Genomic DNA, 23131 nt, shown 5'->3' with positions numbered 1-23131 from the left:
ACATTGTCACAAATAAAGCATTAGCTCAATACTTCTCCAATTGCTTTCAAAAAAAAAATAATTCAAACAATAACTTAACGCAATGTTTGATCTTATATTTGATCCTGCAGAGGTAACCTCAAGCTTGCGTTTATACTGAACTTTTTTGATGTTATTGTATTCTGCTTTTGTTAAAACCGCCCTGCTTGCTAAAATCAAATCTTCGATATTAACAGTAAATTGTAACTCAGCCAAACGTAACTAAATTATGCACTCATGCAGCGGAATAAAGTGTAAATTCATGATGCGTTTTCGCTTTACTGCAAGTGTACGTGTAGCGGCCGTTGGGTGTACGTGTAGCGGCCGTTGGGTGTACGTGTAGCGGCCGTTGGGTGTACGTGTAGCGGCCGTCTTCGTTGGTCGCTGGTTGGCACCCCAGGAATACTCCCCGCACGTGGTAATTTCTACACTGCGCGTCCGTTTTTCCATCCCATTTTTCTCTGCACTGCCTGCGCACAGGACATCAGTTCGAATAAATCCTTGAACTAAGAAGGTCGTGTTCTTTCCTTTAATATATGAGCGAAGCTAGCAGACTACTGAAGCAGCAGCCTTCTGAGTAAGGAGTCGAAAAACATACCAGCACTAACCTTCGCCATATACGTAACTACAACAATAAAAGTGTGTGACAAAAAGCGAAAAACAGTTCTCTCTGATTTAATAAAAGGAAGAAAACTAGGATCAATTAATGCGATTTACATTTCGTTTGACGTGAAAACTTTTCCTGATGGAAAGATAACGTTATATTCATTCATAAATCGTATTTGTAAACAAACAGTGCACATTCTTTGTACAAACACAAATCTCGCTGATTTGCTAGTATTACCGAATATAATCAGGTTAGTGTTCATATTGGCACATCCCTAGTGGAAAGTGTGGCACCTGTATGCACGAGTTTCATCAACAAACACATCAATTTTTTTTAACTACACGTAGATTTACTTCATATGAAGAACTGGTTGCTTAAATGCAAATTTATAATAAACAAAAAACAATTTGAGGGTACAGTGCACGTTATCAAGCCAAAATTTGCGTCTATACATGCACGAGTTCTTGTCGAAAACTGCCATACTTTCCAGTCGAGCTTTTAAGTTGGACTGCAGAGTATGGCAGTTTTCACCAAGATCTCAGGGATGTAGAAGTTTAATATGCAACATTCATGGCGACAAGTGTCATAGGGCAGCAGGGAAAGCATGTTCTTCTTTACTTCTTTTTAGTACAGCAGTTTTCAATAAGAAATTGTTTGTGCAAAGATGCAAATTTTGGCATGATGGCACGCACTGAAACCTCAATTCTTTGTTTATTTATTATATATCGGTATTCAAATAACCAGCTTATCGTTTAGTTATTTTAAATTGGCGTGAGGATAAAAAAGTTTGGCGTGAAGCCGTGAACGTTGATGAATCTCGTGCGTACAGGTGACACACGTTGTCACTTTCCACTATTGCCTATAGCATTATAGAACCTTACTTAAACTCTTACGCCTATAGGCTATGTCAATATTAGTAAACTTTTGCACGGGAAGTAGGTCTTGGCATTAAGCAATAAACGGGGTCAACCTTGTCCCGTCGAAACGAACAAGTCAGTAGTTGTACTGGGACAGGAGGGAAACAATGCGGAATTAGCTATAGGCCTGGCTACACCTTGAACCAAGAAATAAACCAAGTCAACTATGTGGATTCCAACAAAGAAATTCAGTAGTCCCAAGTCAGCCTTCAGTACCAAAACAGCTGACCAAAGTCAGCCTGGTCAGCAATTTAGTCAAGCCAAGTTAACTAACTAACTAACCCAACCGTCACCAAACTGATCTAAAGTACTAAGTAGGCCTAGTTATATTTCTATGGTTCCACCCGAAATTCCTTTCACAACTGTCATAAACATCATATGAATACATAAAAGGTTAACTTTTTAAAAGCAAGCTTATGTATTCAAAACGTACTTCATCAATGCCGGAAGCTTTAAATCGTAAGGCCACAAAAAACGATCTGAACGCAATACGATAGCTAATAAAAAATTCTATTAGCTTGCGCTCTGTCTCTCCTACAGCCGTTGTTGTAATGACTGAAGTCTTTTTTTAATGACTAGACCAGGGGTGGGCAACCTTGTTCAATAAAAGAGTCACTTGCGAAAAATTACAAACACCAACTAGCCGCAAAATCAGTAGTGTCATTACAAATATGGTAAACAATGCACGGATAATGAACAATAATGGATATCACCGTATTTTCTTGAATAAAAACCGCGGCTACTATTTTTTATTTTTGGATGTTTTGTGCGGCTTCTATTTTTGTTACATGATTTTTTTGTCTTCTAATTGGTGCTCAGTGAGCATTCGAGTTTATCTACCATAAATACCGGTAACGAGAAAACGGAAACAGTAAGTCAGCTGCAATTTTATTGTCTCTTTTTGTAAAACCACTAATCCGACAGCTGCTATTAGGCTATTGTCGCATCTATGTAAAGCAAACAAAACCAAAAGGAAATGGAAGTTCCAGTGATAGTAATGACTTGACCAATATCAGCACTATTGATGATGATGCAAATGACCATTGATACAATACCGTAGTTGAAATAAAACATATGTACAATGCTTGAGTTGTTTTTATTGCATGTCATTAGATATGTTTGCCTTGTTTTCTTTTATCAGTAAAGAAGCGATTTCATCATTGTCTTCTGCAGCTTCTATTGTTTATTTTTAATCAAATCGTGCGGTTTCTATTCAAGAAAATACGGTACTATTCAGCTAGAAGAGCCACTAAAAACATGTCGGCCAGCCGCAGTTTGCCCACCTTTGAACTAGACTGGTCAGTTCTCCGAGAAGACTTGATTCACGTAGTTATTGTACAGTAGGTGTGACGCCAGAAGTGGTGCTTTTGTTTAAAAAAACGGATAATTTTGTAACAAATCACATTTCTCTGTTCAGCAAAAAAGAAAGCATGGACTGGAACAAATCTGAGAGGACCATGACGATTGGTAACCGCTTGAAGTAACGGGTAGCGTAACGTCAACAAACTTAATCAAGTTAACGGCATTGACCTGTCACCGCCACACAAGCAGGAAAAAATCCTACGAAACACTCTGAAGAACTCGCTTTATTAACCCCATATGATTGCAAATGTGTATAAAAATGTAAAAATTACTGAGAAAATACAAACATGATCTCAACATTCTTGTAACTGAAAATAAAACAAAAACTTGTGGCTGGTGTTCAAAACATATCAGTTTTTTATTGTCGCTTCTGCGAGCTTGCAAATCTCAGAAAATTCTGCAAATAGCTGTCAAAACAAAAATTGCAGTTACCTCCTGAAACAGTGCTATGTAGTATTAAAAATTAGGTTGTAAAAATACAAGATAAAACCATTTTAACAACATTTGGCATCACATTTAATTAACACTACATGTTATGACCTGTAGTACTTCACTATCTAAACTGTAAAGTCGTAGTACAGCTCTCTATGTCTTTACCTGGTCTACCCACTGCTGATTGTTCATCACTTCAACTTCGGTCTTTTCAGAGGCAGTGGCTTCTGTTGTGTTAAAGTTGTCTGCTTGACGATCTTCACCCAGCACCTTATTTAGTATTTCCTGCACAAGTGCCTGGATGACGCTTTCGTGGGATGATTCCCCTGGACCCATTGCTTCTTTATCTTGAGCACACATTTTGGATGGGGATTGCTCTGGCCCCAGCTCTTGGTTATGAGTAACCCCAACATGATCTGCATGTTTGCTTGTGCCATTTAACGTCACGTCATTTAAGGTCTGTTTTGGCAAATTGCTCTGCTAACAAAATACATAAACACGATATAAAATATAGAAGGTAACTTTTGCAAGATATTCTTGTTGGTAAAGATAAGATATATGAAACACAATCAAGTTGTAATTATTAGACTGTTTGTGATAACCTGTTGAATTTTCTGCAAGCATCTTTGCCACAGATGATATTTATAGTGATGTAATGAGTGGAAACATTTGCTTTTTTGATAGATTTCTTCTGTAACATTGTACATTTTATCCGCTACAATAACTTCAGTTTCCTTCAGTGTTATTGGATCGTAACCTTGTTAACGCAAAATATTGGAAAACATGAGTAAGTTTTAGATGAGTTTTCAGTTTACATAAGCCACCAAGAAGACACACTATGCTAAATTTTCATTTCGCAATTTATTAACTTTTTATCATAGCAAATAATGAAAATGATGAGCTTACATTTTCCTTTCAGAACAATCAACTTGCTAGCAGCGTTTTTTGGACTTTCAAGGTTCTGGGACGACTTTGTCTCAGCATTTACAGCAGGTCGGAGTTTAAGATCAGCCTGGAAGTACATAATAAATCTTGGAATGTTGTAAAACATGCAAAAACTATATATAAATAATAATAAACATGAAATTACCAGAAAATCTGAATCAAATTTATCCCCAAAAACTGTGAGCACGAGCTTCTCCAGGGCAGCAATATGACTTTCAATGCATGTAATGTGGGCTGTTAAAACAAAAAAAATTTTTTATTATCGCCAAATCTCAATCCTTGGTATTTATTCTAAACTCAGCATGACTTACAAGCATCAACAATAGACAGCTTGGAATACTCGAGACTTCTTCTAGGAGCAAGTGTTAACATCATCTAACATTGAGCATATACAGCATTTAATTTAATTTCAGCTTAAACAGCAATTAAGCCTGTGTATACTTTATAATGTGTATAACTGTATATACTGTATAAGCTATATACTGTAGCCTCCAGGGCATGAGTGATAAAAATCAATCAACTTTATTTAGACAGACATACCTTTACGTACGACTGAAACGGCTGTTTTAATGATCCTACGTCCCTTTGGCCCAAACATTCTTCTGTGATCTTCTTTTCAACATTACTGTTAGCACATAGAAATATAAAATTAATAGCGGAAAATCTTATAATAAACCAACAGAATGCCATTCAGATAAAGAATAAACATAAGTAAAAATCACTGTTTTAAAGTTTATAAATTCTGAAGGATCTTTGATCTTACTCTACAGTTTCAGCAATTGCATCTGTTGCAACGATTGCATCAACGGTATATTTCCGAGGTCTGCCTCTTCTTCTTGTTGCACTAGACTCACCGATATCTAAGCCAACAAATAAATAAAATTTTCTCATGCTGTACTATCGGCGATTAAACGCCAGTTCGGAGAAGACCGTTTGTAGGCTGATGGGTAAACTAGTTATTGTGAGAGATTGTGCAGTTACTTGATTTTTTTCTTTTCCTTGGTTTTAAACCCGTTTCTCCATGACTTTTTGTGTTCCTTCCTCGTCTTTTGGCCTACGTACAGCAAGCAACATTATACTGTACATTGATTAGTGGTAAAGTTTCAAGCATTTAACCACACCTTTTTCTCCATAAATTATAACCTGCTATAAACTTACTGGAGCTTTTGCAGGCTGTTTGCTTTCTTGTCTGTAAAGATAAATAAAACTGGCTTTAATTAATTGTAACAACATGACATGAAACAGCAGTTATTAACCTTTGAGTATACTTGTAGTATTCGATGAAGTCAGAGTCGACAATTGCTTGGTTGATATGGTCATTATTGTCACGTTTAACTGACACCACACCAATACAAACAAATAGCTCTGGACCCTCTTCATGAAAACCGAGGTAACTATTGGTTGCTTGAAATGTCTGCTAAAATATATAAAAAGCAGTTATGACTAGCATTCATAACCAAATAACGCGGTACTACGACAGTTTATCGAACGACAGTTTATCGAACCGACAATTAATCCAACGACAATTAATCGAACCGACAGTTGATCGAACGACAATTTATTGAACAATAAATCCTAACCCTAATCGAACCGACAGCTGATCGAACGATAAATCCTAACCCTAACTCTAACCCTAACCCAGTCGATTCGATCAACTGTCGGTTCGATGAACTGTCGGTTCGATTAATTGTCGTTCGATAAACTGTCGGTTCGATTAATTGTCGTTCGATAAACTGTCGTTCGATTAACTGTCGTTCGATTAACTGTCGTTCGATTAACTGTTGTTCGATTAACTGTTGCGTCACGGAATAACGCAATCCTTTTTGGCACATTGTCTGCTGTATTTCTTTAACACGACTATACAAAACCAAAAAGATCACAAAAATGCAGTTAAAATATCACACTTCACAAATATGCTGAGGTGGGCAGTCCAGTATTTGGTACTATTTTGAAAAAGTAGTTCGATACTTTGCCAGTACTCGGTACCGGTACATTTCATACAGCGGATCCTGTCGCAAATACAATTTTTATCATGAACCTGATAAAGGTTATTTCAGGTTAAAAAATATGTGAACTCACTCTTTGCAACTTTATTCGACATTTTTAAATTAACAATAAAAAGCGCTAAAATTGGCACTGTAAGTGTTAAGAACATGCTTCTCAAACCCCTGAAGTAATCATTTTAGAAGTACCAAGTACCGGGGCCGGCTTATATTTCTTGAAATAATTAATTTGCTACTTTTGGAAAAAAGTACTGACGGTACCAGTATCGGTACTGAAAAAGTACCGCAAAAGTAATTCGGTACTATAGTACCGCAGTACTGCCCACCTCTGCAAATATACCAACTACAAAAAATTAAAAACGATATGTTCACTGTCATTGCAATCCAAAACTACTTTGTGGCTAGAAAATTAAAAAATAGACCAATAGACTTCAGGTTTAACTAACCTGTTGGGATCCCCTGTCCAAAAAAACAAACTTTTGCAGCAACTCTTTGTTGAGCTTCCAGATGCAGACACTAGTATCTGGATCTGAAGAAGAATCAAACAAGCTCCTCATTGGCTCAATATGCTGCCGGCGGATGAAAAAATTTGCTGTACCGTCATCATCATTGGCAACCTGTTGGAATATACAATAATGCATCTATTCCTTACAGTGTAAGCTATGGATACCATCTGCAGTTGGCGCTACGGACAAACTCAAACATTGTTCTACGGTTCCACTCAACCTATACTCTAGTTTACATATAACACATATACTGTACTTGTTTCTGGTATCCAGAAACAATGATACATATTTCTTTTTTTTTAAATGTTATTATAATTTAATGTTGCCAAGCAATGCATTAATGAAAGATATCATTGCTGTGTTATATGCTATAGTCGTTCCTGACCTTGCTTGCTTGAGATTTAACTGCTTGTTTCTTTGGTACACTTGCTACCACAGGTTGACCGTGACATAGGGCAATGGCATCATCTTCGGAAGATGATTCACTAGGAAGTGGAAGGTACTGAGGCTGGTTGGATATTCTTCTTCTTGGTCTTGCTGCCCTTTTACTCCTCGCTGGAGATTCTGAACTCTTTGTACGATGCCTGGATGGTTGGCCTCTATGTAGGGTAAAGTCTTCATCGCTGTCATCTTCACTTTCGCTCTCTTGATATGATGCCTTGCTCCGAGTGACTCGAGGTTGCCGCATCGTGTGAGATTGGCTCCTTGTCAGTCGCCTGTCTGAGCTTCTTTTTCTTCCTTTCTTCCTACTCTTTGTACTTTTCTTTGAGATGATGTAGTCATCTCCGGATCCATCGGAATTCTCCGGTGTCTCAACGTATTCATCTTCATCTGGATCAAATAAGGGATCTTTCTTGATATCATCGTCCGCTTCTTTGTAATCCTCATCTTCGTCTTTATCATCTTCCTCCTCTTCTTCTTCTTCATCATCTACGTAGAAATTGGACATTTGCAATAGGAGTACAATTGCATAAGCCTTTTGGAAAGATCCATCTAACAAAAAATATTTATACGTATTTACCATCTAACACTTTTCCACGCCACTTTTTTGGTGGAACGCTGATGTTTTTCGAACTGTTGGCAGTTGATTTGGGATTAGTCTCTTGCGGGGTTGTGGTAGAGGAGATTGTTTCAGCAACTACCGCTTCACTGAACATATTTTGTTCATCAGGTTTATATGACGTTTTCACTTGGGGAATGCTGTTGTTCGGTTCAACGTGAAGTTTGCTTTGATTGACATCTGACATTACTCTTGTCACATTTGGCTGAGGATATTCGCTTGAAATTGGGGGCTTTGGTGGTATGTTTTTCCAAGACACGTTTGCCTCTAATATTATGATACACTGTTAGTGTTACTTGTAAAATGAATGTTACTGCACTATATTTTTTAATTTAGTAGATGAGGATGCAGGCCCAATACTCTAAGAGGTCAAGGGGAAATGAAAATTTTTTTTTATCGTTTTGCTTTGCCCAATATGCTCTGTCTTTTCTGGTGCCCCAAGCAAGCTACAGGACTGTTTAATAGAGGTAGCTTTGATGAAAAAGACACTGCCTTGTCATGAGTCCATCAGTACTTACTTTTCCTAAGTTTTCATACCCACCTGTGTTTTGAATGGGTAAATTCGTGTGAGAATGAGGTGGTTGAAAGGGCTGTTGACCAGGCACCTAAGGCAGAACTCAGTTATGAAAATATTTAAATGAAAAGAGCCTAATTAGTTTAATTTGGTGAAACTTACGGCTGGTATCCCAGGTGCAACTGTGTGTGGAATAGTCATACTTGTTCGTGGCAAAACAGCTTTATTCATGGGACCGGCTGTGTATTGGAAATAATTTTGTTCAAATAATATCTAAGCAAAGTGCATACTCTCACACGAGCAGATAATTCAGGGTGGTCCACGACTGCGAGCATGAAGGACCACATTAAGGTTTGAGGAAAACGCTGTGAGCCGCAAAAAGAGAAACTCTAATGTTAGCGAAGAACTGGGGTTACTGTTCTAATCAACTTGGTGCTTTGCTGCACGACTAATAATGCACTTCTTGATACTTTCTACTTGTTTGCGACAGTGCTTGCAACAAAAAGTTACAATCATCGTATGTGTGTATCGTCAGACAATACTGAGACGTTTGCTATAAAAAGGCGTGATCACTCCATAATAATCACATATTGACTTGAACTTCAATGATGTGCATATTATCTCAGACTGTAGTTAACACAACCCATTTAAATAAAACGCAGGTGCATTTTAACAATTACGGATGTTGCACCAGAAGATACAGTGTACCAAAGCTCCGAAAGTATTAGCGGGCCGCATAAAATCTGTCTGCAGGTCATGTACGGTCTACGTGCCAAGGTTTGGACCACCCTGAGATATGAAATAATATCACACATAACTTTCAAATTTGTAGCTAACAAAACACATAAGGATAGTTGAAAAATTTAATCTGCTGGATTTTATAGCAAATATCACAAAAAAATTTTTAAAGAATGTACTTACAAGGTATTATGTTAGACAAGGAACCAGACACAGGCATTCTCCAAGCAGTATTCATTGGAATCGAAATATGCTAAATACATAAGCCAACATATTTTACAGTGACTGAATGTCATGTGTTTCAAAACCGATTTTATCTGAACTAACGACAAAACATTCTACTTTTTTCTACCTGAGGTGGTGGGCCAGCAGTTCCCTGCATTGCTGAAGGTGCCATGTATCCAAAAGAACTTGTTTGATGCACTATACAATTGGTACAAAAATGAATTAATACGTCTGCAGTACACAGCAAAATGAAGCCAGGTTGGTTAGCAATGAAAATGTTAATAAGTGGCAAAGAAAATAAATAAAAGCATATATACTGTTCAAATTCATCAGTGGCTGTGGTTGAGAATATTGAGGTAAATTAGGTTGCCCATACAAGGCAGTTGGTTGAGTGAAATTTCCAACTGCACCTGCAGTCAAAAAGTATAAAATAACAGTAAGCAATTTATAATTTCCACTGGTTTATATTTATTGCAATCAGCAGTAAAAGAAACCTGTCAGACTATGATTGACAAAGTTAAACAACTTGTCGTAGAATGTTCCATGAGATTTTCAGAAAGAAATTCTACTACACCTAAGCTTACATACAACTGAAAGCATGCACAATAAATGAAAACGCTAATTTTAATAAATTTCCAACTTGCAAAAAATTTCCAAATTGGGCACTGTATTCATAGAAATATGCAAGAAAACACCAACAAAGTTATTACAGCATCTGATAACAACATTTATTAAAGTAACTACATCAAAAATATTTCTGCATGAGAGATCAATATTTCATAGGCATGTAGATTTGGAGCTTTACATGAATTACGTATTTACCTGGTAATGTACTTGCACTGTTTGGCATCAGCGGCTGAGATGAACCAATACCATACGAGCTCTGCCCAACTGGTACGTTGGGAAAAGCAGCCTCATTCCTTTGGCCAGTTGAATAGTGGTAACTTTGACGTTGCTGATCCATGATGTAACGATGATATCACAGCATTCCAAACAATGATAACATGTAATCACAATTAGGTATCAGAAAATAACAATGGATAGGCAACACTGGCTTTTATGAAAAACAGCTTTAACATCTAAAAAATTATCAGAAGTTGAGTGAAATTTGCTGTAACTGTAGGGTGTATAATTCTTGGTGGCCACAGCATTGCACCAAACATAATTGTACCAACATGGGATTGCAGTTGCACCCACACATGTGTAACTATGATTAAGGTGATTCATACTACTCAGATTTTACCGTATGGGAAAATAGCCTAAATTTATTTTTTCCACTTTTTCGTTTGTCAAACTTTGCTTTTAACGAAGCGGTAATATGGCACAGCTGTAAATCTATATGCTATTTCATAAAGCAATTCCGAAAAAGACATCTGAATACGTGTACATAAATATTTACTTTTGCCATAGGTGCAATTAGTATGAACCCCTAAATTTTTGCCTTAAATAACACAAACACGATTGGTTGCTATTTTTGAGGGAACATCCCCATGCAAAATAGATCAAAGTTAAAAGCATAAAAAGAGTTGAGAGACTATTACTGTATTTTAAGCGCAAAAGTAAAACTCTGAATGTACGATTTTTTCATAGCAGATATCAGAACAACAGCATATACGACAGCGCGCCACATACTATGCTTATGCGCCATTAGCGCGAAAGTTGTGTTTTGCGCATCGTGCAGGTTTGTGACGTCATCCAATGTTGGCAAGTATGGCCAACAAAATTCATTCGCTTAGTATAAAGGTATGCCTATATTGTATTTACAATTTAGCAATAGTACAGTATAGTATGGTGTGTTTTCGCCACAAACTGTGGGAGCTAACACATAATGCTAGTTTTTTTTGCTGCAAAATGAAACGGAGCAGCAAAGCCCCGCAAGTTTAAAATGTGCAAGATGTGATTGTTAAGTAGATGAATAGCAAAATCATTAAAATGAATGGTTAAACTGACCAAAAACCTGTAACAAAAGTCTAAAAAAATACAGATTTATTGAACAAATTTGATCACGTTTTTTGTGAAGCACCCCGCCTATTCGTGCAGTTTTAACATTAACGCGTTTTGAGTTTCGTGGCCGCGTCAACCTTTGATCGTTGTAGCACCGATGTAATTCACGCCTTGCACGTTTTAAGCCCTCGGGTCTTTACCGCTTTTTCCAGTTTATTGATTGTCTATCAATGTCTTTTACTGAAGCCTACTAGCAAACATTTCCCATTTTTAATGTTAACCGATAATTAGTTAATAACACCGGACTTAAGTTACCAAATGGATGCATCGGCATTATTATCACATTGGCCTAACGCAAAAAAACCTTACGCACTATAACCTCACAGTGATGAGTTGACACATGCCAAATCCGCCCAACAGTAGTGCATAAGTAGATGGCGCGTGGTCGTAAGACTGTCTTTATCGGAGACTTTGTAACAGAAATTTGAACCTCTGAAAATGGCCGACGAAGGAAGTCAAGACCAACGATTTTCTAAAGAAGAATAGATTGAATAACTCTGTAGCGGCACGCACCACGCGTTGGATATTTTCCTTTTAAGTTTTCGTTTTCCTACTTAATTTATACAATTGCGTTAATTGCTTTTCTTTACATACTCTTGCGTTTCCAACTTTACAGACCCTCCCATACTTTACATTACTTTTGTCAGTTCGTTTTTCAGTTTTTCATTTGTTGGCTGTTCTGAGGATGTGCAATACCCAGATGAACTTTTAACTTTCAAAAAATTGTGGACTCGGATATAGCCTCCGTTATTTCGAGCATCCTCATCTCTCAACTATGCAGACGGCTATAACTCTGCGAAAAAAATTCATCCATAGTTCCACTTGTCTGTTTTTTTTTGTTTTTTTTTTGTTTGTCTCGACCAGCGACGGCGTGACCATTTTCAAAGTGGGTTGGTCCATCTGTGTATTTATTATTGCGTCGAAAGGGATGAAATTTTTGAAGGTTTGACCAAATTTTTTGTCTCTGCTCAACTCACCCAAAACGCTCAAATTATAATTTTTATATTTTAAATACTTCACAATTCTTCATATCGTTGGTTAGGGCATAATATCTTGCCACATGGTGACACAGTTTAAATCGATTAACAACGGAAGGCCGGGTATTTTCCTGTTCTAAATTTTGGCATGTTTTGATTGTCTTTCGTACGGTATTTATCGAGGTATAAACCTCACAGATAAATGGTCGTAGTTTGGCTTGTGTTTTTGTTCCTGACGTTTGCTTGAAGCCGCGTAATTGGGATTCCCCTTTGTTCTGATTAATTTTATTGGCCCCATCAAGTGGTTACATTTCTGTCCCATTTCAGCATTTGGAATGGGTTATGAATGTGATTAGGATAGGATGTTGTTTTTCAGCAGATTGAGGATTAGGGTTGTAGTATCATTTCTACATCATAAAAAATGGGTTTATTTTTATTAAGGTACATTATTAGAGGCTTAAAAAACAATGGTACAGTATCAGAATCTTTCCCATAAACTGTAGAGAATTGCAAGAAAAGAGATTAAACCTCTTACTCTGTAAGCATGCAATACCCATACATGAATGTTTTAAACAGGAAATTCAATTTATTGAAATGTTTATAACTGGTTGCATGAAAAAGAGGAAAGTTTTTTTGTGAAAGTTTGTCCACTTTTTTATTTTTATGTAGGAAATAAATTTTCTTGATTGAATTTTTCTAATTTGATAAATTTTGTGCTTGAATTGCAGCTTTACTTGTTGATTGGGCAATTTCCTTGAAGAACTGACATAAGGATTTAGCAAACATGGTTGATGAAGAAGATGATTATATGTCTGACAAATTTTTGCAAGTTGCGACAAATGAAACTCTAAATGATTCCATATCCGTTGTAAGAAAGAGAAAAATGGAGAAAAATAAAAGCGAATCGGACCTCAAAAGCAAAACAAAACCGAAACATGTCCTTGAGCGCGAACAAAGGGAAAAAGGTTTATCAACTGGACTTTCACATGACAATCTTGGCTTTAAACTGATGGCTAAAATGGGATACAAAAAGGGTGAGGGTTTGGGAAGAAAGGGTGAGGGGAGGGCGGAACCGATCCCATTTTCTGTGAAAGCAAATCGAAGTGGACTTGGTAAAGAATCTTCTGAAAAGGAAAAATTGAGAAGAAGAGAAAAACTGTTCAAAGTTGTTGCTGAAAAGAGGCAAAAATTAGAGTCAATTCGGCGTGAAGATTTTCGCTCCAGGATGAGCGGCAAATATGCAAACAGACAAACGGAACGTGATTTACATAAAAGCCAAAAAGCGTGTCGTGAATTGGATGAAAATAGTAGTGTAAAGGACCCATTATACGCCTTTTATTGGCCGGATTCTCTCAAAACAGAGGAAGAGCTTGATGATGAAGAAGAACCAGAAGAGGAGGAATATACACTGGAAGAGAAACTGACTCTTGTTACAGATTACTTAAGGAAGGAATACTTTTACTGCATATGGTGCGCTAGTAAATTTAATGATGAAGATGACTTGGTAAAACATTGCCCTGGTGATACTGCATCTGCTCATGATGATGAAGGATGGTAGATAGATAATGTTTTTCCTATCTTCAGAGATTGTCTGTTTTCATTAGCTAGCACTTTACCTGCCTCATGTTTATTCATGATCTTTATTTGAATTTCTTACCCAAGGTTCACATGTAGGCAAATTCTGCCTGAAATCATTGTTTGTATGCTTAATATGTTTTCATTTTTATTTTATAGATAGTTGTTTAATTTTAAATTAGGTTAGTGTTACTACAAGTACAATCTTGCATAGTTGAAAACATTACCTAGGACTTTTTAAATATCACATATTTAGCCTGCGTCTGATCAATCGAAAATGAATCTCGAAAAGATGCAAAATGCTGAAAAATTAAAGCTTTGTCGGCGGTACTATTTTGGTAAGATCCATTTCTTGGAGTTACATGCAGAGGTGGGCAGTCAATACTTTGAAAGTATCTTCGGTAATGACACTGATACTTGGCAAAAAATGTACCAATAGGTCCGGAATTTGGCACATTTCATAAGAGTATTTCAGTACTTTGTATGTACTCTGTACCTATACTTTTATATAGTGAATCATGCCACCAGTACAATTTTAGCTGCGTCAACAATTTATGGCTTCGGGCTTACAACAATGGGCCGATTTATGACCCAGCTATGGGTTACTTCAGGTCAAACCATGTGTGAACTCATTCTTTGTCACTTTATCATTTGTAGATTAAAAAGGCATTAAGGTTTAAACTTGGCATTAAGGTTTAATAAAAATTTACTTTTGAAATGCATTCTTCTCAAAACCTTGAAATAATTATTTAAAAAGTACAGGAACCGACTAAACTTTCTTGAAAACGTAATTCAGTACAGGGACTAGTTACATTTTTCCAAAAGTATCGACGGTACGAGTATTGGTATAGAAAAAGTACCGTGGTACAGTGATTTGGTGCTATAGTACCGCGTATTGCCCACCTCTGGTTACATGTTAGTGATAAAACTATTACACTACTTCATCATGGCATCTTATATCAAGATAAAATAAAAATAGTCTATATAGTAAAAAGTATAACAAATTTTTTCTGTAACTTAAATGGTCAGTTCCACGTTTCTCTGAATTCCATATGTGTTGCCTGCATAGTTTTCTAGCCATTATCAAATAGTTCGTACATCTTTCTACAGGTGGGTTTTTAGCTCTGCCTTTCCTGTGGGCCGTCAACGCGGTGTGGTTCGTGCGAGAGGCTTTCTTCAAACCTCACTTTGAAGAGCAAGCAGAGATGCGGAAATACGTGATCCGTTCCACGATAGGTGCCGTGGTATGGGTTGCTGGAATAATCGCTTGGAATGTCATTTTTCAACTCAACAGAGCCTCGTGGGGTGAAGTGGCGGACAGGATTTCTTATGTAATTCCTACCGGGATTCCTTAAAATTACACTTAATTACTTCTGTTTAAAACCTGTTTTATGAAGTTGTGCTCTTGCACTTAACTGTTAGATCAATATCACTGCGTTTAGTCTAAAGTCAGAGATGGCCCGTTTTATTTGTTTATATGTTATATATATATATTGTACAAAAGTCAACTTGATTAGTTAATGTGGTTTGTTGGTTATCTGCTTCATCTTGTTTGTGATAAAGAGACGACGTAAACAACCCTTCATCATCATGTATCATTGTTGTTAAACTTGTAAATTCAAAAGTACTCCAACAGCAATAAGTTTATTCACGAACGTGACTGCTGAATATGCTAGCATGTCAGGTATTGCCATTACATGGAATTTTTTAAAAGTGTTCGTAAAATAAACATTGATTGAAGTAAACTTGACTGTTCACTGATTATTTTTCTTATCTGTATCTGGCTTCATGTAAATGATTAATTGGGAGTCTGTTTGTAACTTGATAATGTTTTAATTCTATTCACACAGAACGAAATCTACAATTTTTAAATAACGTATGAGGTGTCATAAATCAAACTGCACCAGCAAACAACTGTTTTTTGTTTGTTTTATACTGGTGTTGTAACTTTTATTTTGGAATTATAATGTTTGCAAGACAAACTTACCAAGCACTTAATGCATATAATTTACTGCATGACTGCTTAATAGTCACATGATGTTGTTAAATGCAAACATTTGGAGATCTCTAGTCAAAGAACTGCCCAGCTTTTACATTTATTAGCATTTATGTTCAGTAATTGATCAGTGGTCGGTGGTGTAGTGTAAAGCTTGCAAACCACAGAGATGCCTTGAGATCTGTTCTTATACTTAAATTGTATTTGTTTGGCGATCTTGTATATAAATTTCAGAATAAGATGCTAAATTGAAAATGATTTTTTCGGTTCGTGTTTTCTAACTAAAGCAGGCAATTGTGTCGTTCACTGTGTCCAGACTGCAGCTTTAAATTATATATTTTCACCTGGTTTTGCATTATCAGCTTAGCACATTTGCTTAAAATAATTCAGGACGTGTTATATTTTCTTCACTAAATAAACGTATAATGCGCTAGGCTAGACCCTTGTTATCATTTTCGTTTTCTGTTAAGACGGTAAGACTTGTTTAAGTAACCAGCTATGAAGTTAGCTGCAAAGTTTGTCTGCCTAGTCCTGGCTCTGTGCTTGAAGTATGTGACTCCTTTAGACAATGGTGTAGCAAGAATGCCTCCTATGGGCTGGCTGGCTTGGGAGAGGTTTCGCTGTGTGACAGATTGCAAAACTTTTCCTGATGATTGCATCTCGGAGAAGTTATTCAAGGACATGGCAGACAGGTGCAGTACTTGAAAATAATATCCCTGACAACAGTTACGTTTAATTTAACCTGACATGCCCAAAAATTGGCAAGAAATACTTATCGACTGTTTTCAGTTGTACAGCTTGTCTCTTTTGACTGTTAATATATTCACAGAATGGCAGCAGATGGTTGGCGTGATGTTGGGTATCAGTACATCAACATCGATGATTGCTGGATGGCAAGAGAGAGGGACGATCAAGGTCGTCTTTATGCTGATCCTGAAAGGTTTCCCAGTGGTATACAAGGATTGGCAAATTATATCCATTCAAAAGTGAGACTAAATGCCACAAAATGATGACAATTTTTTGTAATGCCCGCATATTGTCCAATTTTGTAGTAAAATAAGTTTAATAACTTTGCTATAAGTGTTATGTTTGTGTTATTTATATACTGCAGTATAAGTATTGCCTGTGTCCAAACGGCAGGGTTTAAAGCTTGGAATATATGAAGACTATGGCTCTCTTACTTGCGGGGGTTACCCGGGGTCACAAGGTCATGAAGCAACTGACGCACAAACATTTGCAGAATGGGGCGTTGACATGCTCAAGTTTGATGGATGTTACTCCAATGATTCATCCAAAGCTATAGGATATCCATTGATGAGTGCAGCATTGAATAAAACAGGTCGTCCCATTGTGTATTCCTGTAGCTGGCCAGCATATGAGGGAGGCTTGCCGCCAAAGGTTAGTTACCACTGATATTTCTATGTTTGCATATAGTCTGTATGTGTGTGTGTGTGTGTGTATGTTAGTTTTGTGTAAGGTTGGTGTAACTTGAAACTATTTGTAAAGCATTGTACAGCATTACCGGAACGTTTACATTTGAGGATGTGTTACTGCATTAAATTGATTTCTTTAGGTCAATTATACGGAGTTGGGTGAAATTTGCAACTTGTGGCGGAACTACGGTGACATTCAAGATTCCTGGGACAGTATCATAGACATCATAGAGTGGTGGGCTGTCAACCAGGATGTCTTGGTTTCTGCAGCTGGACCTGGTCGATGGAATGACCCTGACATGCTTATTGTTGGTGATTATTCACTGAGTATTGGGCAGTGTCAGGCCCAGTTTGGTAGGTTTTGTCTGTGTCTATGTAATATAGAGCGTGACAGTGAATAGTTATAGCCTTGTTTAGTTGTTCCCAAACTTTTCTGGTTCATGGCGCCCTTTTTAAGTAAAAAAGATTCTGGGGCACCTTAAATTGCTTACCAATTTGTTTTGCATTGTTTATGAACAAGCTGCGTATCAATAATGTGCAAAAGGTCGACTTCAAGGATTGTAAAACAAAAGTGTTAACTATTTTGTTAAAACAAAATTGTCGGTGGTTAAAATAATATGCTGAAAATTCCTTTTTTGCCTGGAATGTTGCTGCACCTTGGTTGGGAAACACTGACTCAACTTTTCAGATAACTTTGAGCTTAAAATATTGAGGGCCACGATTTCTAAGGGCTCTTTGGCTCAGGATGTTAAGGAAATGATGGAAAATGGAGACCAGTACTTTGCAATCATGCTCCAGATGTTTAGCAACTGCTTGACAAGTTGCAAGTTTAAGACTCAACAAGTTTAAGACTTGTCTTGGACGCAAGATGGCTGCTTTTGTGTCTTTTCCCGACGCCAGGGATAAGCAGTTTGCATTTAAAAATCCTAATTGAAATGGGAAAGAATGCCTTAGGGTCAAACAGCAATGTCCAGGGTGTTCATGGTTGGCTGCCATAATGTCAACATTTAAATTTTATTTAATGCATACCTGAGATTTTAACTATTAGTTAGTATAAATAATCGTATTTATTTATTATACTTAAGTTCCATGTCAATTCAACCCCAGGTCAACAAAACTGACTTTCAACTTGGTCAGAATTTATTTAACTGGGGTTCAGACAGGTGAAATTAAACAAGGTTAGGTCTGACTGACCGCATTCGATTCAACATAACAATGAGCTTTACCATTTTTAGGAATGTGGGCCATGATGGCTGCACCGCTATTCATGTCTAACGACCTGCGCCATCTCGAAAAAGAGAAGATGGCCATTCTGCAAAATCAAGGAATCATCGCAGTTAGTCAGGACAAGCTTGGAGTACAGGGCAAAAGATATGTGAAGAAGAATGGCATTCAGGTAAGGAAACTATCTCAACCATTTCCATCCGACCACAGAGCAAATGTTTAATATTTACCGAAAGCTCAAATGAGCAAGTGATTAGTGCGACTTTTTATCCTGTTGCTTGGCTGTGGATGAAAACATTGAAGGAAATAACTGTATCTTTTGTTATAAAAAATTTATACTTGAAATTTACCGATTGAAATTTATGGCGGACTGTGGTGGTAGAAATGGTATATCTAACAGGAAACGACTTTCGTCTTTTGCCAGTAAGTAACGTTTAAAAAGCGTTTTATGATAAACACATGCTTTTCATACAGGCTTGGTCGCGACCACTAAGTGAAGGTCACTTCGCTGTAGCGATATTAAGCACGAGAACAGATGGCACACCAACCAAAGTAACTTTCACCCTGAACGAACTGAACATAAAACAAGCGACTTCTTACGCCCTGTATGATTTGTTCGAAATGAAAACGGTTGGAAAGTTTCTAAACAAGGATTTGATCGTCACCTACGTCAACCCTAATGGCATCAAAATGTTCAGGGCGTCTCCCGTTTCAATGGAAATTATCGAGGAATTTGACGTTTGGTTAAATTTATGAGTTTTTTGTCAATTCTTTACAAATATGCAGTTTTAATTTTTATTCGTTTACATATCCCGTATTAGTATTATGATCATCAATGTGTGTTTAAAAAGTAGAATTATTTTAACTGTCTGTAAATATTGTAATCGTTTTATACTTATTTGATTGTTTCATGTTTTCATGTACAGCTAATGTGTCATTGAAATTTTTTTTTCAGCATATATGAGTATTATGCAGTGATCTTCTCATATGTTTCGTGTTCTTTGCAATTGCTTACATTTGTTTAATTAACTTACAACAAACGCCAAGAAAATCCATACTGTCAGTGCGAAGCGATTGCACTTCGGCTGTTGGTTATCTGCCACCAGCTATACACATAATACGACTGCGTGAAGCACAGAGCAAGTTTCTTGGAGAAATACCAGAGGCTTTTAAGGGAATGATGAACGGTATATTGTTTCTATCAGCCAGCGTCATCATCAACATAACAATGGTCATCGGCGTTTGCTGTTTGATCTCTCGTTACGCTCGAAAGAGAACCTGTTGTCAAACCTGCCTTTTGATCTAATACGTTCGATACAAGGCTTTGCTTAGTTAGCGACGTCATTTTTAAAAATCCGTTTCAGTGAAATTTTTACTTGTGAGTCAAAAGCTAAAAATCATCGCAGTTTTATGAAAAAGTGTTCGGAATGATAGTTTCTTCTGCTATCAAGAAAGGTCATGATTAACCTGTTACGGGTAAGCCATATAGGTCATAACTCTTTCAATACCGCAACAGACAACCAGGAACTACCATCATTTGAACAGTGTAGTAGACTACGTGGTTACGCAATTTAACCTTAAATTAATTGTATAGAAAGTATATGAAAACCGATATACAGAGAATGAGAGACATACGCCGATTGTAACTTATACTTTCTATTGACAGGAATAAAAATAAATATTTACAGCTTCAAAAGTTCACTAAACCCTTGCCCGCCTCGTAATAGAAAGACAATGTTTTGGGCTACACCTGTCTCAATACAAGAGTTCTCTTTAAATCTTTGGTGTGAGAGGTTGTATTGAGTGATCTGATGCCCCAACAAATCTGTTTGGACTCATAGTTTCTTTGCTCTCTTTAAACCGAAGGACAAACTTTTTTAGAGTGCGAGTCTGGTTATGAGCGAAGTGAGAAAGAGAGCAAATCTGGTGTCGAAAAACTTACTTTTGGCTCGCGTTGATCGAGCCCACCACATCAACCTAATGCAGTCGCGGACTTGCATGAATCAGATCGAAATCTTAGAGAATAACGTAAAGAAAAAACTGAAGGTAAGCCCTGGTGAGACCCTTTAGACTTTAGAGAACTTCGATGTTCTGGAAACGTGAAGCAGAATCATTGGTTAGTTTATTGGAATAAGTAAAACAAAGCTTAATTTTGTTTTTAGGTTTTAAAACCCACGGGATTATTGAAACAGATGCAGTTATTTTCAAAGCATTAGCTTAATATAGCGGACAAATTGGGTCCACTGTTTCAAACAAGTTCCGCAATATTTGCTTTTAAATATTTCGCTTTAATGTAATTTCTAATAAACTGAAGAAGAACTAAAGCCCCAAAAAGTTTCGTTATAAACCTACTACTATTATTTACTCATGATAAACATGGATGTTTTCAGACTAAATGCATGCAGAAAATTTTCTTTGCTGAAGCACTGTCAATGTTTTTATTCCTATTCTTGTGCAATTCAGGTGATTGAAAACGAAAAACTACTAGTTACCCGTTACCTGCGCTTTTTGCGTAACAGTTCAGGGGTCAGTCCATTCGCGGTGGCCCCCGTGGGTAAGCACGACACCCCGCGAATCCGTCCCGCTACCGCTGGTATGCAGAGGATGAAATTTGGAGTTGACGGAAACGCCAATCATAACTACATGACGTCAGATCCGGCTTTTTCGTGGGGCCGGAGTCAAGATCCCAGAAACTCAAGAAACGATGCCCGTTCGAAATCGGCTTGCATGAACAAGTCAAGAGTACGCGCGCACCATACAACTATGGAAAGGTAAATTTACAATAGTATAAGCTATGACAAGGTAAGTAATTGGTGCAATAGAGACTAATGGTTTTATTTTACGCCAACATATCTATCGTCTCTTCAACCGCAATTCCGCTGGGTAGACAAGTTATTTATCGCTGTTTGTTGTTATTTAGGATGAGAAAAATCGAAGGATCACTGCTGAGAAAACGGGTTTCTTGGATAGACGGAGGCGACGGCGGAGATAATGGAATCTGCGGATATTCCTCTGGGATTCGATCGTTTTCAGCAAAACAGAACACCTCCGAAAAGTCGACAATGATAAGCTCTTCCACGCAGTACGATCCCGATTATGAAGTACCTGATTACGCAATGAGTGATGAAGTCAGCGTTACGTCATCACCATTGCCTGGCAAGCCCCAGTCGGCAACAAAGCAGAAGGAATACAAAGCTGTTCAGCCTATTAACATCACTTTTCCATTTCCCGTCACGCCTGACCGATTTCGGAATGACGAAGCCGCCTTGATGGAAATTGACAATAGCCGAGGTCATTACGTCATCCATAACCACAGAAGAGGTCTATCAGCAACGATGAGGTCACCGCAAAGACGGAAAGCGTGACTTGGCATTTATTTTCTTTTTGTAAATTGGGACTGAAAAAAATTAGCCTGTGTTTTTAGACGTTAGCTGACATTTATCTGTCACAGTAGCAAATTGTCAAGTGACATTAGCTTACTCATTGCCGGTAGAACTACTATCCATTCAAACCGGGATAAAAGTTATCGATAACACTGGACAACAATTTACAACTTATTTTTTATTCCTCGCTCATTTCAAGTTTACCTAGACTAATTTTGCAATGCTGAATCCAAATCTGGTCTTAGATTTTTTCTAACACGTCACGTTTTTGAGATATGATATATGCTCACGACAACCCATAACTGTGATTTTGGCTAATTTTGGCTGAGCGGAACAAAACATTACATGTAATCAACCCAGTAATTTCTATTGAAAATAACAGCATTATCATACTGCACAATTTAATACAACCCAGGATAATTAAATCAGACAAAAATAACATTATATTCCCTCAAAAGTGCTTTATACACTTGCTCTTTCGAGTATGTTCAGTGTCAGTTTCACGCTGAAGAAACCAGCAGTAGTCCCCTATCATGTTTGGGTTAAATCGACCTCTATACCGCGATTCCATCACAGAGATGTCTTGGTGAAATCTTTCCCCATGCTCGTCGCTCACATCACCCAGGTTTGGCGGGAAAAATTCCAAGTGTGAATGAAGAAACTGCAGTTTAACCGACATTCTGCAGCCCATTTCGCGGTATGATTCCAGCAAATTGTCCACTAGTTCCGAGTAATTTTCTGCCCTGTACTTCCCAAGAAAATTTTGTACAATCTGTACAAATGCATTCCAGGCTTTTAATTTTTAATTCAATTGAATTAAGCTTGGATGGAAATACTGGGTCACGGATCAAATCATGTATTTGGGGGCCAACAAATATTCCAGCTCTCAGTTTAGCATCACTTGGTATTGCACCAAATTTTTCTTTTATATGCAGGAATCCATCTCCATTGAAATCCATTGCCTTCACAAATTGTTTGATCAGACCCAGTTTAATGTGAAGTGGTGGCAAGTACACTTTGCTCGGATCAATTAGGGGTTGGCACTTAACATTATATCTTCCAACAATGTAGTCCGTTCTCATTGGCCATTCAGTTGTGTCATAGTGGTTTGCATCGTCTCGACTGTCCCACAAACAGAGAAAGCACATATGCTTGGTGTAACCCAACTGCAATCCGAGTAAAAGTGACACAACTTTAAGGTCTCCACATATG

General features: G+C 37.4%; 6 protein-coding genes across 12 annotated transcripts in view; 5 read left to right on the top strand and 1 right to left on the bottom strand.

Moving 5' to 3' along the window:
- Positions 1–23131, top strand: part of LOC143462976 (septin-7-like) — a 131832-nt gene that overhangs the window by 16614 nt on the left and 92087 nt on the right. The gene's annotated exons all lie outside the window — the stretch shown is intronic.
- On the bottom strand, positions 3111–10402 carry LOC143463001 (uncharacterized). Of its 5 annotated transcripts, none has more exons than XM_076961346.1 (20): positions 10150–10402; positions 9645–9737; positions 9455–9525; positions 9286–9355; positions 8527–8603; positions 8392–8455; positions 7812–8117; positions 7176–7720; positions 6731–6901; positions 5538–5698; positions 5440–5470; positions 5263–5335; positions 5045–5141; positions 4822–4906; positions 4593–4656; positions 4427–4515; positions 4243–4348; positions 3939–4093; positions 3502–3816; positions 3111–3311 (listed from the first exon to the last, which is right to left on the bottom strand). In XM_076961346.1, exons 1-20 carry the CDS (start codon positions 10289–10291, stop codon positions 3255–3257), a joined length of 2772 nt encoding a protein of 923 aa, XP_076817461.1. In that variant the 5' UTR covers positions 10292–10402; the 3' UTR covers positions 3111–3254. The 5 variants fall into 5 exon arrangements, with proteins under 5 accessions (XP_076817461.1, XP_076817462.1, XP_076817464.1 ...); XM_076961347.1 differs by having other exon boundaries at positions 3502–3813; XM_076961349.1 differs by having other exon boundaries at positions 5550–5698.
- On the top strand, positions 12957–14043 carry LOC143462942 (G patch domain-containing protein 11-like). The gene has a single exon (XM_076961260.1). It carries the CDS (start codon positions 13093–13095, stop codon positions 13864–13866), a length of 774 nt encoding a protein of 257 aa, XP_076817375.1. The 5' UTR covers positions 12957–13092; the 3' UTR covers positions 13867–14043.
- On the top strand, positions 14039–16350 carry LOC143462943 (gamma-secretase subunit PEN-2-like). The gene is made up of 2 exons (XM_076961261.1): positions 14039–14221; positions 14994–16350. Exons 1-2 carry the CDS (start codon positions 14161–14163, stop codon positions 15236–15238), a joined length of 306 nt encoding a protein of 101 aa, XP_076817376.1. The 5' UTR covers positions 14039–14160; the 3' UTR covers positions 15239–16350.
- LOC143462940 (alpha-N-acetylgalactosaminidase-like) lies at positions 16370–19829 on the top strand. The gene is made up of 6 exons (XM_076961257.1): positions 16370–16571; positions 16709–16865; positions 17020–17277; positions 17453–17666; positions 18548–18708; positions 19011–19829. Exons 1-6 carry the CDS (start codon positions 16378–16380, stop codon positions 19290–19292), a joined length of 1266 nt encoding a protein of 421 aa, XP_076817372.1. The 5' UTR covers positions 16370–16377; the 3' UTR covers positions 19293–19829.
- LOC143462941 (uncharacterized) lies at positions 19961–21966 on the top strand. Of its 2 annotated transcripts, none has more exons than XM_076961258.1 (3): positions 19961–20582; positions 21000–21307; positions 21457–21966. In XM_076961258.1, the coding sequence occupies exons 1-3, from the start codon at positions 20433–20435 to the stop codon at positions 21899–21901; spliced, it is 903 nt and encodes a 300-aa protein (XP_076817373.1). In that variant the 5' UTR covers positions 19961–20432; the 3' UTR covers positions 21902–21966. The 2 variants fall into 2 exon arrangements, with proteins under 2 accessions (XP_076817373.1, XP_076817374.1); XM_076961259.1 differs by having other exon boundaries at positions 20539–20652.

The sequence above is a fragment of the Clavelina lepadiformis genome, chromosome 6 (genome assembly GCF_947623445.1).
Source record: "Clavelina lepadiformis chromosome 6, kaClaLepa1.1, whole genome shotgun sequence".
Lineage (NCBI taxonomy): Eukaryota > Metazoa > Chordata > Ascidiacea > Aplousobranchia > Clavelinidae > Clavelina > Clavelina lepadiformis.
This window is presented reverse-complemented; position numbering and strand designations above follow the sequence as displayed.

Bases quoted from the DNA above. Each gene is read 5' to 3' on its own strand.
- LOC143462942 (XM_076961260.1), top strand. From the start codon at position 13,093: ATGGTTGATGAAGAAGATGATTATATGTCTGACAAATTTTTGCAAGTT.
- LOC143462941 (XM_076961258.1), top strand. From the start codon at position 20,433: ATGAGCGAAGTGAGAAAGAGAGCAAATCTGGTGTCGAAAAACTTACTT. The intron at 20,583-20,999 runs GTAAGCCCTGGT...TGTGCAATTCAG, and splicing joins ACGTAAAGAAAAAACTGAAG to GTGATTGAAAACGAAAAACT. The intron at 21,308-21,456 runs GTAAATTTACAA...GTTGTTATTTAG, and splicing joins CACCATACAACTATGGAAAG to GATGAGAAAAATCGAAGGAT.
- LOC143463001 (XM_076961346.1), bottom strand. From the start codon at position 10,291: ATGGATCAGCAACGTCAAAGTTACCACTATTCAACTGGCCAAAGGAAT. The intron at 4,907-5,044 runs GTAAGATCAAAG...ATGTGCTAACAG, and splicing joins GCAATTGCTGAAACTGTAGA to TAATGTTGAAAAGAAGATCA. The intron at 4,657-4,821 runs GTATGTCTGTCT...GCTCAATGTTAG, and splicing joins CGTTTCAGTCGTACGTAAAG to ATGATGTTAACACTTGCTCC.
- LOC143462940 (XM_076961257.1), top strand. From the start codon at position 16,378: ATGAAGTTAGCTGCAAAGTTTGTCTGCCTAGTCCTGGCTCTGTGCTTG. The intron at 17,278-17,452 runs GTTAGTTACCAC...TGATTTCTTTAG, and splicing joins AGGGAGGCTTGCCGCCAAAG to GTCAATTATACGGAGTTGGG. The intron at 17,667-18,547 runs GTAGGTTTTGTC...TACCATTTTTAG, and splicing joins GCAGTGTCAGGCCCAGTTTG to GAATGTGGGCCATGATGGCT.
- LOC143462943 (XM_076961261.1), top strand. From the start codon at position 14,161: ATGAATCTCGAAAAGATGCAAAATGCTGAAAAATTAAAGCTTTGTCGG. The intron at 14,222-14,993 runs GTAAGATCCATT...ATCTTTCTACAG, and splicing joins TTGTCGGCGGTACTATTTTG to GTGGGTTTTTAGCTCTGCCT.